We start from the raw sequence: 12,456 nt of genomic DNA, 5'->3' as shown, positions 1-12,456 counted from the left end.
GCGTGGCGGCGGCTCGCTCCGTCCGAACCCGCGCTCGGCAGCAGCCCAGCCCGGGCAAGCGGCCGCCACCTGCCCCGAACCGCCTCTGCCCGCCCCCACCGCGGCCCAACTTGGATGGAGTTGGGGTCCTGAGCTCCTGGTCCTCGTAGCCGGCCAGCGGAGAGCCCCGCGCCGCCACCTCCGGTCCGGGACCCCCTCTCAGCTCCTCTCCGCTCCCGCAATGGGAAAAGTTGGCGCCGGCGGCGGCTCCCCAGCCGGGCTGAGCGCGCTTCTCGCCGGCGCGGGGCTCTTAGTCCTCTGCGCCCCGGGCGCCTGCGGCGGCGGCTCCTGCGGTCCTCCGCTGCACCCCAGCTCGGCTCCACGCTGGGCTCCGACCCGAGGGGGGCTTAGTCACCTGCGGCCGCGAGGCAGGGCTCCTGCCACGCCCCTGCTCGGACGCCCCCTGTTTGCAGTGGCCGCCGGAGACCGAGCGCTGTCCCTGGAGCGGGCCCCGGGCACTGGGGCGTCGGTGGCGATTGCTCCACGCTCTGACCGGAGGAGACGGAGTGGAGAGGATCAAGAGAAGGCAGAACGGGGAGAGGGCACGAGAAGACGCCCCCGGGGAGTGCTAAGGGACAGAGGGCAGCAGGAGCCTGGGACTCTGGAGCGGGACCCGGACAAAGCCACTCGCTTCCGGCTGGAGGAGCTGAAACTGACCAGCACTACGTTCGCGCTGACAGGAGACTCAGCACACAACCAAGCCATGGTCCACTGGTCTGGCCACAACAGCAGCGTGAGTATAATGGGACTGAGGGCAAAGGGGTGGAAAATGGAAAGGGTTAAAGTCGGCTGTGTGATCTGATTGAGAATTTGGGGAAATGGGGTTTCTGGACTTGAAACATTGTGCAAACTAAAGTCTTCCCTGCCCGCCTCCCCAAGGATTTAATGTCACCAACTAGGAGACCACCCCTTTCCCACCAACACCGGAGTCCTCTCCAAACCTCTAACAAAGCTTTATACAGGGCAGACAGATCCCTCTTTCCCGTTTCTTTGGTCTCCTTTGTGTAGGATGGAGCCGAAGACCAGGCAAACAGAGCGGGTTAAAGTATTCTGAATGCAGAGGTGAAAGGGTTAAAATTCCAGGCAGTCTGGTGTTCCCTCAAGTGACTTTCTCTTTAACTTGCTAGACTTATGGATGAGAGCACGTAAGATCAAAAAGTCTTTATTCGTAGCCTTTTAATTTTATTTTTGTGCGAAGCTCCTAACCCCCTCTTCCCAGCACGGAAGAGAAATTCAGTGGATGGTAAGGAGCCCTTAATGTATTCTGTTTCTGGGGACCAAGTGGATGCAAGTTTCAGGACGGGAACTCTCCAGCATCTTCTAACAGCACCAGCCAGTGTGTTTTGAGAGCTGGGGCTTTCCAGCCTGTGAATGAGTGGTTGTTCTCTGGCTTGATCTGTCCCAGGAAGATCAGATATGTCCCTGTGACAACAGCTCCCTGTTCTCCCCCATTGCCTGACCTCCTCTAGTGAAGAGCACAGATAAAGACGTAGCTCTCCCTTTATTAAGTGGGGAGAGGGATTGCTGGATTTCCAGGAGGCTGTCACTGGGGAGCATGGGTGCAAGTCCATGAGCTGTGCCCAAGATCAGGGAAGGTTTTAGATGTTTGGAAAAGCCCGCATGTCTGGAATTTGAGGGAGCTATTCCAGTTTAAACTGCACCTGGAAACTTCAAGGAGCTGAAATAGTAAAGAAAGAGCGTTGGTGGTGATAACTGCAGGTGATTTAGAAGTATGGAAACTTCACCAGGCTGCATTGAAGCAGACAAGAAAATAAAAACCAAGGATGGGTAAACTGAAAAAAAAAATCAGTTTCAGCTTCTCTCAGGTTACTGAGATTGTAGTATTTGTACTATACACAGTCTGCATCCTGGTACATTTCAAAATGTTTTCAATCGTGATGTTATTGCCAGAAACCTTCCCAGGGAAGTGCCACTTTAGTGAATTGTGCTCACTGTCAGCTTTTTTAATGAAAGTTGTGAACATTTTAAAATAAGAGGCTGTCATTATGGATTCCTTGGGTACATAGATATAAATTGTATTAAGGCAAATTGTGGTAAATAGTATTTTGTATCGTGTCTCTGTCCTGAGAGCCTCAGCACGGTTTTCCCTACAATTCAGCCTTCATGACCAAGGCTATGGTTTTATATGGTTCTCTGGACTGGTTTAATCAAATAATTGAAGCTGAAATTCTTTTCATTCAAGTTCTGGAGACCCTTGCCCTCATTCCTTACCTTAACTGTCCTATCTTTCATATCATAACCACTGAAATTAATCCCCCAATTTGAACCTGAATCTTCTTAAACTGATCAGATAACTTTCGCACTGCTTTAGATGATTAACTCAAAGCTTCTAGCTTTAAGGGGCAATTTTAAACACATCAAACATATTAAATCTTGTATTAAGAAGTAAAGGACTTTGGACTCAAAATATTTCTGGCTTTTAATGTAGTTCAAGCCGTAAAATATCACTCACCCATTAGACCTCTAGTCACCTATTGAAAGATCTTGGAAAGAGCAAGAAAGGGAGAGTACATCTTTGGCAAGTTTTGAACTCCGTTTAAGAAATGGTGCCAAGCACTGCCAGCCTTTTTTTTTTTTTTTAAATGGTGCTTATAAACCCAGTCAGGCTTCTTAGGGTCAGGGCTTGAAGGGGTGACACGTAAGAAAGTCTGAGGTAATGTAGGAAATAATCAAGGTGTTAAAAGTTGGAGCACTCAAATCGTGTATACGAATGAGATTTCTATCGTATTAAGTCTCTCATTCTATAAGGACATACCCTCCATCCGTGCCCACTTACATACAAATTGTTGTTGTTTATCTTCAGTGTATATGTATAAGTAGTAGAGGAAGAGAAATAGTCTTGTATCAGTATCCTCCACAAAGTAGTCCCAGATTCGTAGGAGAGATAAAGTTTAAAATATATTTTGAAGGTAAGGGAGGCAGAAAGAAACTTTTCTAGACAACTTTGTGATGTGAAAAGCAGAGTGGAGACCTGAGTTCTGGTTCTGCCTATTTGTGGTTTGATCTTGGCAAGCTGATTGCCTGAGTGTGAATTTCCTCATCTCTAAAACAGGAGGGGAGGATGCCTGTCAGATTCATTACTGAGAATTACAGGCCAGGATATAGTTAAGAGAGTGTTGTGACTGTAAAGTACTGTATACCTCTTTGTAACTCTCATCTCATGGCACTTCACATTCCCCCCAGAGCAAGAAATCCACTAACCTAACACTGAGGACAGCAGTGGGTGGGAGCTCTCATTTTCTTCTCATTTAGCTGCTGTCCCCCATAAATCCACCCCCAGCCCATTCAGGACCACTGGCAGTACACGTCCTCTGGACCTGTCTCACCTTTAGCTAAAAGCCTTTGCTAAGTAGGGCTTCTGATGACAATAACACCTGCATTAAAGGTGTAAATGTATGGTAATTATAGGCTGCCTATCAAACTTGTGAAGAACTCTGGATCCTTCTCTCACCTCCTTCCCTTCTCCTTCCTGCCCCCTCCGCTGTTGGACTTATGCAGTTGTGTAAGGATATGACTGTTTTGCCTTGTCCGTGGGTGTGATGTGATTCCTCTGTACTGCAGTCTAGCTTGATGGAAAGTGTTGATGGAGTTGGTGGAACACCTGGGGGGATCTTTTGGCATGAAAAGTGCTGGGTATGAATCATTTGTCATGAGCTTGGTATCGTAAGAACATATTGTTCCTACCCTACTCATCCAAGGCATGCTGTGCCCTGATCTAAATTTATAGAGTAATTCTTAGTTTGGTAAAATATATATTTGTCTATACCTATGTATGATGGGGATGCGTTTATTCCTTATTTCCAAGGAATTTCAAAGTGCTACACTCATTAATCCTTACAATATCCCTGTTAGGTAATAGACAGGTGTCAAGTGTTAATATCTCTTTTTCGTATTTTTATGCTGGAGTCAATTTGAATATTTCAGTTCACTGTCTTGTCCCTTTCTCACTAGAAATAGTGTTACAAATTGTTAACAGAGGCTTTTACTTGACATATTTCGCTGTTATGACATCTTTAATACTGCATTTATTGTAGTGAATGACGATCTGGTTGGTTTTCATGTAATTCTTTGCCTTTTGTTATTCGGGGACTTGACATTTACCATCCACCCTTAGTGAGTAAACTGAGTCCCAGTGAGTCAGGTTTTTGAGTAATGTCTTAAATTCATCGTTTCACTTAATTTTCACAAAAATGTTATGAGTAGCTATTATTATCTCCATTACATTAATGAGGAAACTGAGGCTCCAGAAGGCTAAATGACTTGCCAAGAAGATATAACAGTTCAGTGGCAAAGCAGAGGCTGGCACCCAGGGTGATCTGACTTCAAAACCCCACAGAAGGGCTTGTCTTAGAGACTTTAAGGTAGGACAGAAAAACTCAGACCTTTGGGGATCTGTATTTTAAATAATCCTGTTTTGGGTGGATTTCAGATGGTGGTGAAGGAAGACATAGTCTTAGCCGGAAGCTCTATCTCTTTGTAGAAAAGCAAGGACTATATAGCATGTGCCTGTCACATTGCACCCTTTACCTTAAAGTAGTGATTTGGCTGTTCTCTTATCCACCCACATCTTCATCTTTACTGAGACATGGGATCTGTACCTGATGATTCATTGAGCACGAGGTAATGTGCCATCATTCAGATCTGGTGTTCTTCAGGAATAGATTCCTCTTCTAAGTTAATTACAAGTATGATTTTATAAAGAGTTGCCTATGAACACTTGATTTGGCTATACATTTTGACATAAGTTTTTTTACCTTTTTTTCCAAAGTAAACTGACGAAGGATTTTAGATTTCTCTAGCAAGCCACATAATACCTTCTCTGATCAGTGTTTTATGCTATTAATGGGTGTTAATATGGTATGACATGGAAGGCAGTGGGTTTGGAAGCAGATTTGAGTTTGAATGTTAGCTCTCCTGCTTCCCAGCACTTTGCTTTGAGCAAGAAACTTAAATTCTTTGAGTTTCTGTTTGCTCAACTAAAATATGGGGAGAGCACGTCTTTTTCTGTTTTGTTTTGTTTTTTTTTTTTCCCCAGAAGATTTGACATCACATATACAAACTGGCTGGTACATAGTAAGTGCTCAATAAATGCTACTTCTTATTTTTGTAGAAGAAGTACTTCTCTACTGGGTTTTTAAGACTCCTGGGTTATAGTCCTGGCTGTACACAAAAATTAGATATGTAGTGACAGGCTGTAAAAATTTTGTGGCCTCAATTTTATCCTCTGTAAAACGACACAAATAGGCCAGAGCATCACTGAAATCCCTTACAGGTTGAAATTCATTAAAAATTTTTGTCAACCTGTAGGTGTTGTGCACCTACTACATCTAAATAAAGTCCACTGGGAGTGTTCAGGATGCAGAAATGACACAATGACCTATACCCTTGACCTGTAAGTGAGCAAGCCTTTCATTTCACAAGATTCTTCCTCTTTCCATGGTTTATATGCACATCTATTAATAGGAAATTAAGGCATTTGAGACCCAAGCAGGCATTCATTTCAATGTAGATTTGCAGCAAAATATAGTTTATTAGGTTTATTGCATCATATCTTCAGGTTAAGGCACTTGGTATCTTTGAACAAAAAAAAGTGCTTAATGTGAAATTGGAAAGTAAAGCTCTCTTAAGATATTTTAATGGGATTTTCTAGACTCATCAATGTTGACTCTGGGAACTATGTCCACATCCTTTTTTTTTTTTTTTTTTTTTTTTTCGTACACGGGCCTCTCACTGTTGTGGTCTCTCCTGTTGCGGAGCACAGGTTCCGGACGCTCAGACTCAGCGGCCATGGCTCACGGGCCTAGCTGCTCCGCGGCACGTGGGATCTTCCCAGACCGGTGCACGAACCCACGTCTCCTGCATCAGCAGGCGGACTCTCAACCACTGTGCCACCAGGGAAGCCCCTGTCCACATCCTTTTAAAGAAGGACCCCAGAAACTCATAAACTAGGGTAGAGAAGCTGGTGCAATTGTCTAATTTATTTAAGAGAATAATAATTGCTCACATTTAAGGTGAGATTGTCATATGGCAGCATTATGCTAAGAAGCTTACACAAATTATCATATTTACTTTTAATTCTATGAATGGGTATTGAGTCCTAATATTTGTCAGGCATTGATAGTAGGGACATATGTGGAGTGATGTGCAAAGATGAAAAGAAATGATACCTGCCCTCAGAGAGCTTTCAGTTTGCTGCCCAAACAATGCTCTGAAGAGGTAGCAGAAGGTAAGTGTCCTCTGAGGGTGTCACATGCTATAGGAGTTCAGAGGAGGGATGGGCAGGCATCTTCTGGCTGGGGTGGTCTCCAAACTTCATTGCAAAGCAGGTGTTTCAACTGAACCTTGAAATGTAGAGAAATTTTTAATTAAAAGATGGAGATTATTACAAGGATATTTTGAGCTGAGTGGATGGTGTGAGTAAAGGTCAAGCGTAGAGATGTAAAGGTTCCTATCTATATCAAGGAAGTTAACCTACATTAAATGTAAACTATGTTTAACTAAGGTCTTAACCTTAGAAATAGTTTTTAAAATATGATTTAAGCAAAAACATATACACACCCATCTCCTAGTGAGCTTGGCTGTATTCCAGGCCCCAAAGAAAATAAAAACCTCTATGGTCACTTGAAGGCATGACTGCCATTATTTATCCATTAAATTGCAGCTGGAGTCATCGTTGTTCCATTTTTACCTTTTGACATTTTTCACACGCAGTTTTCACAGACGGACTTTCTTTTGTTTAAGTTCTTGGTTAGAAATATCAGTAGCTGGGCTGCCCGGAGGGTAGATTAATTTGGCTCCCTGACAACTTCTGTTAACTAAACGTATGTAATATGTTTGTCCTGTCTTTATGTTATGTCTCAGTTACTGTCCTTTATCTCTGGCTGGAAAGGGTGGAGAATACATCTGTGTGTCCTAGAGGGGAAACTAGCCAAACAGTGTCCCTACAGTGGCCAACAGGATGGCAGAGAAGAGGCGTGGTCAGCGTGATGTGGAACCAGGCTCCAGGAAAGGGCAGTGGTTACTCCTGAGGAGTGCGCCTCCTTCTCCCTTGGGATGGATGGAACAATCAAGTGGTTGGCAAGAAACAAAGCTGGACTCTTACTGTGCACAGTTTATAAGGAAGAAGAGAGCCTATTCTAAAATGTAGGTAGGGGGATAAAAAGGGCGTGAATGCTCTGCAGGAAATCCTACATGAAATTTTACACGTGTATAAAAGATATTGTGTCTATTTCTATAGCACTCCTGAATGTCCTTATACCACTTTAGATCGGTTATAGCCCTTTTCTTTTGCAAAATGCTTCAGTTTTCAGAGATGGGAACATTACTTCCATGACTTCAGTTTTATTTTCACCACAGTCCTAGGAGATAGGAAAGACAGATATCATCCGCGTTTCTCAAAGAGGGAAAGCAGGGCGTTGGTATTAAGCAAGTCCGTTAGTGGAAGGACAGGGTCAAACACGTTTTGTCACACTGTACGACTGATTCTCGGTTTGGAACACCGCTGGCTTTCCACAGCCAGGAGATGGGACGCAGCTGCATCCTAGCCTCACAGTTTGCCTCAAGCCTATGCACCTGTGTGTCCAAAATGGTTGCCATTGAGGGATGAAGTATGGAGGTTGGCCATGGAGCTCCTGAGTTCCAGGCTCAGCTATTCAAGTTATTTATCCTGGGCTTCAGTGCAAGGACAAAAGTCATGTACTTGGCATTATTTAAATCTTTAAAAAGGGACCCTGAGGGGAGGAGATGGGACTTTTTACAGGTGAGGGGTCTCCGGCAGTAAATAACCCATCTATCGTGTATATTCCACTGCTAATGGTCTTTGGAGATGAGATTGCGTATCACTGGGCTTATTGCAGCAGGGGGTTGGGGAGAAGAGGGGGAGAGTCACGTCCTCCCCTCTTCAATTGTCTTATGCCTATGAAATCTAGTTGAAAATAATATTAAGTATGGTCTTGGTCAAAGGAAACTAGAGCTTCAACTTTGGGGAGCAGCATTAGTCAAACTGAAGGAGTGCCTTGTTGACGCTAATGGATTTTATTTGCTCAAGGATTATAATAGAGTTCCCAGCTGTTGCCTTCTCTACTTCCTTTAACTTTTGGGTGTGGGGTGGGGCAGGTGGGGGAAGGGAGCAAAGGAGAGTTTGCTGCACACCAGGGATAGCTCTCTGCAGCCAGATGAGCTACATTGATTATAAGAGAAATCGCTCTTAATGATAATAATATAAATAGCCATCAATTTAGTGACCAGATTCCCTGGAAGTACATTCTAGGGCATCACCACGTTATTTACTTCATCCTCACACCACCCTTACAAACTAGATGTCATTATCCTCATTCGAAAGCCGAGGAAGTCAAGGCTTAAAGATCTTGCAAAGGAAACCATAAACAAGACCAAAAGACAACCCTCAGAATGGGAGAAAATACTTGCAAATGAAGCAACTGACAAAGGATTAATCTCCAAAATTTATAAGCAGCTCATGCAGCTCAATAACAAAACAACAAAACCCAATACAAAAATGGGCAGAAGACCTAAATAGACATTTCTCCAAAGAAGATATACAGACTGCCAACAAACACATGAAAGAATGCTCAACATCATTAATCATTAGAGAAATGCAAATCAAAACTACAATGAGATATCACCTCACACCGGTCAGAATGGCCATCATCAAAAAATCTAGAAACAATAAATGCTGGAGAGGGTGTGGAGAAAAGGGAACACTCTTGCACTGTTGGTGGGAATGTGAATTGGTACAGCCACCATGGAGAACAGCATGGAGGTTCCTTAAAAAACTACAAATAGAACTACTATATGACCCAGCAATCCCACTACTGGGCATATACCTGAGAAAACCATAATTCAAAAAGAGTCATGTACCAAAATGTTCATTGCAGCTCTATTTACAATAGCCAGGACATGGAAGCAACCTAAGTGTCCATCAACAGATGGATGGATAAAGAAGATGTGGCACATATATACAATGGAATATTACTCAGCCATAAAAAGAAATGAAATTGAGCTATTTGTAATGAGGTGGATGGACCTAGAGTCTGTCATACAGAGTGAAGTAAGTCAGAAAGAGAAAGACAAATACCGTATGCTAACACATATATATGAATTGAAGAAAAAAAATGTCATGAAGAACGTAGGGGTGAGATAGGAATAAAGACACAGACCTACTAGAGAATGGACTTGAGGTTATGGGGAGGGGGAAGGGTAAGCTGTGACAAAGTGAGAGAGTGGCGTGGACATATATACACTACCAAACGTAAGGTAGATAGCTAGTGGGAAGCAGCCGCATCGCACAGGAGATCAGCTCGGTGCTTTGTGACCACCTAGAGGGGTAGGATAGGGAGGGTGGGAGGGAGGGAGACGCAAGAGGGAAGAGATATGGGAACATATGTATAACTGATTCACTTTGTTATAAAGCAGAAACTAACACACCATTGTAGAGCAATTATACTCCAATAAAGATGTAAAAAAAAAAAAGGTCTTGCCTGAGGTCACCGAGCTCGAAGGTGGGGGCAGACATAGAATTCGATTTTTCCCCTTTCTGGCTCCAGAGCTTTTTCTATTTGATCATGCTCTCCCTTCGTCAGGGTTTATCTCTGAATTTCTTTAGAGAGAACTTGACAAGTCAGTGCGGAGGGGTGGTGGGAGAACTCTTGGCAAGAGCACCCCATCTCAGGGCGCTCCCTTTCACAACACCCCAATCTCAGGTCCCTGACCTGATACACTTTACGAGGTAATAAGCTGCTATGTGATGGAGCTTGATCAGAGCCCTCACCTCCCCCGTCCTCTCCCCAAGAGCGGATCATCCGGGGTTATTAGTGTGTGTCATCTTGTTATCCTGGGAGGACGTGTAGGATGTGCCGATTGGTTTCTCCCTGCTGGCTAATGACCCTAGAGTGACAGTGTGGACAACTTGTTCACTCTTTAAAGGAGGTGCTAATAAGAATCATGTTATCAGGCAACCAACTTATCAGGTTGTGCCCCGAAGCCAAAGGACTGATGCCTCTAGTGGTCTTCCTCTAATCAGAGTTGCAGGGGCTATTGAGACACAAAACTGTGGGCCGTGGATCCAGGGCCTATGGAGGGAGGTTAAAAGTAAAAGGTCTTTCCCTATCTCAATACTTCCCAAAGTGCACTCTTGATTAGAATCATTAAAGGGGAGGAAAAGCTCTTTTAGGCATGGTTGTGACCTGCCTAGAAACCTGTCTGCAGCACTCTTTACCCTGCCTTGCATTTTTCTGAGTTGGTGGAGGAATTCTTGCCTGAGCAGGCGTGGGCTCTCTCCTTGGACACTTAGGGCAGCGTTTCCCAGAGTTTGTCATCATGGAACCTCCTTTTGAATCTGCTGATGGGGAGTGGGAATCTTTATGTTTTTCAAACTCCCTTAGGAACACTAAAGGTTGAAATAATTTTCCTAAAATCTATGTGTGAGTTTTGGGGTCCCTGAACCCCTTCCATTGTCTGCACAATCTTATGTCAATAGGCTTTACTTTTCCCCAAGGAGAGCTGACGCCCAAAGCTTTTATCAGCTTCTCAATGAAAATTATGACCCCAATGGTGAGGACCCGGTAGAAGGTTCTCTAAGAGAAGGAGAGATGATTACATGGCACAGCACTGGTGCCCCAGGCAGAGAAAGATGGTACCTTTCTGCAAGATGGTGCTGTTTCTACACTGAATATATTCTATGCAGTTATCTTTCCTGGATGTCCATATGACCATGGGCAAAACAAGTGGCTAAAAGAGTACATTATTTTAAATATAACATAATGTTTAGTGATTGGTTTGAATTCCTACTCCTAGGTATGCTAACTTGGGCAATAAGCTTTGTAATTCTGTACCTTAGTTTCCTCGTCTGTTTAATGGAAATAATAGTGGTATACTTTCTATGTGGTTTCTTGATGGTTGAAAGAGACAATAGATCTAAAAACGCTGAAAGTGGCATCTGCCATAGAGTAAGCAATCAGTAAACGTTAGCTATTATTATTATCATCATTACTGTGTTAGTACTAGTACTAATAATGCTCGAGTACGATGTACTAAAAGATGTTTGTAATACGTTGCTCATTGCTTCTGTTTCTGTATTTATGTTTTTTCATTCCAGTTCCACTTTCTTATAAGGAGGCCAGGACTCTCTTCTGCTCTTTTTTTGGCATGCCTTTCAGCATCTCTAGCTATTTGCACATGATGGTTGTAATAGGGTTCTGGACCCAATTTCCAGTGTGTGGGCTGGGGGCTGATAGGTTCCACAGCGACAATCAATTCTCTGACACCAGCTGGGTGTCCAACAATTTAACTCAATTCTGACACTGTCTACACAGAGGTCACATCAGATTTCACAGGTTAAGGGCTCAGTCCCACAAGACTGTCCCCCCCACCTCCCACTTCCAAGGCCAGCCCCAAGTCCAGGTTATCACCTGTGCTTCTGAGCGACAGGCTATAGATTGGAAGGTTCAACGACTCCCTTCTTGGGTTTGATTAATTGGCTAGAGTTGCTGGCTCGCAGAACTCAGAGAAACATTTCACCTACTAGATTACCAGTTTATTTTTAAGGATGTAACTCAGGGACAGCAGATGGAAGACATGCCTAAGGCAAGGTATGGAGAAAGAGCGTGGAGCCTCCCTTTGCTCTCTGAGTGCACCATTCTTCCTGAATCTCCACCTGTTCACCAACCTGGAAGCTCTCGGAACCCTGTCTTTTTGGGTTTTTTATGGAGGTTTCATTACATCAGCACAGTTGAATAAATCATTGGCCATTGGCCGTTGATTCAAACTCCAGCACCTATCCCCTCCTCAGAGGTCAAGGGGGCTGGACTGAAAGTTTCAACCCTCTGATCACATGGTTGGTTTTTTGGCAACCGGCCCACATCCTTAACTGTGGTCCGAAGTCACGTCATTAAACTCTCATCACAGGAAAACCCAGGGGTTTGAGGGGCTCTGTGCCAGAAACGGGCACTAAGGCAAAATGTATATTTCTTATTATAAATCACAATATCACACTAACTTACTGAATATTTTGCTGTTTTATTTGCTGTATCCTTGGGGAAAACTGGCTTTCATATAAAATAAATGACCCATGACCTTCCATATGAGTGTTGTACAATATTCAGGCATTAAAAGATTGCTTATGTGTTTATATATAAATTATATTTATATTTATAAATTATTTACATTTATAAATAAATATATCTATATATATTTATTTTGGGAAAGCTTCCACAAAATACCAGAAAGAGGAAATAAAATAATACATAAATAATAAAATATAAAGTAGTACAGATGTAAGCGCCACAAAGTAACGGTTTCTTTTTTTTTTTTTTAACTGGGTTGTTGCCTTGTATATCCTAAGTCCCTAGACTTAGAAGTGGCTCAATATATGTATATATA

At 43.4% G+C, this 12,456-nt stretch overlaps 1 protein-coding gene across 4 annotated transcripts in view; it reads left to right on the top strand.

Annotated features, from left to right (window-relative positions):
- Positions 1-208: 208 nt before the first annotated feature.
- Positions 209-12,456, top strand: part of SORCS1 (sortilin related VPS10 domain containing receptor 1) — a 539,290-nt gene continuing 527,042 nt past the window's right edge. For 3 of the 4 annotated variants that reach the window (XM_024734898.1, XM_024734896.1, XM_024734897.1), the window contains exon 1: positions 221-772. In XM_024734898.1, coding sequence (XP_024590666.1) covers positions 221-772 — 552 coding nt within the window. Of the gene's footprint in view, positions 773-12,456 lie in introns of all 4 variants that reach the window. The other variant, XM_024734899.1, reaches the window with a different exon arrangement.

This window comes from Neophocaena asiaeorientalis, unplaced genomic scaffold (genome assembly GCF_003031525.2).
Source record: "Neophocaena asiaeorientalis asiaeorientalis breed wild unplaced genomic scaffold, Neophocaena_asiaeorientalis_V1.1 scaffold240, whole genome shotgun sequence".
NCBI classification, from domain to species: Eukaryota; Metazoa; Chordata; class Mammalia; order Artiodactyla; family Phocoenidae; genus Neophocaena; species Neophocaena asiaeorientalis.
This window is presented reverse-complemented; position numbering and strand designations above follow the sequence as displayed.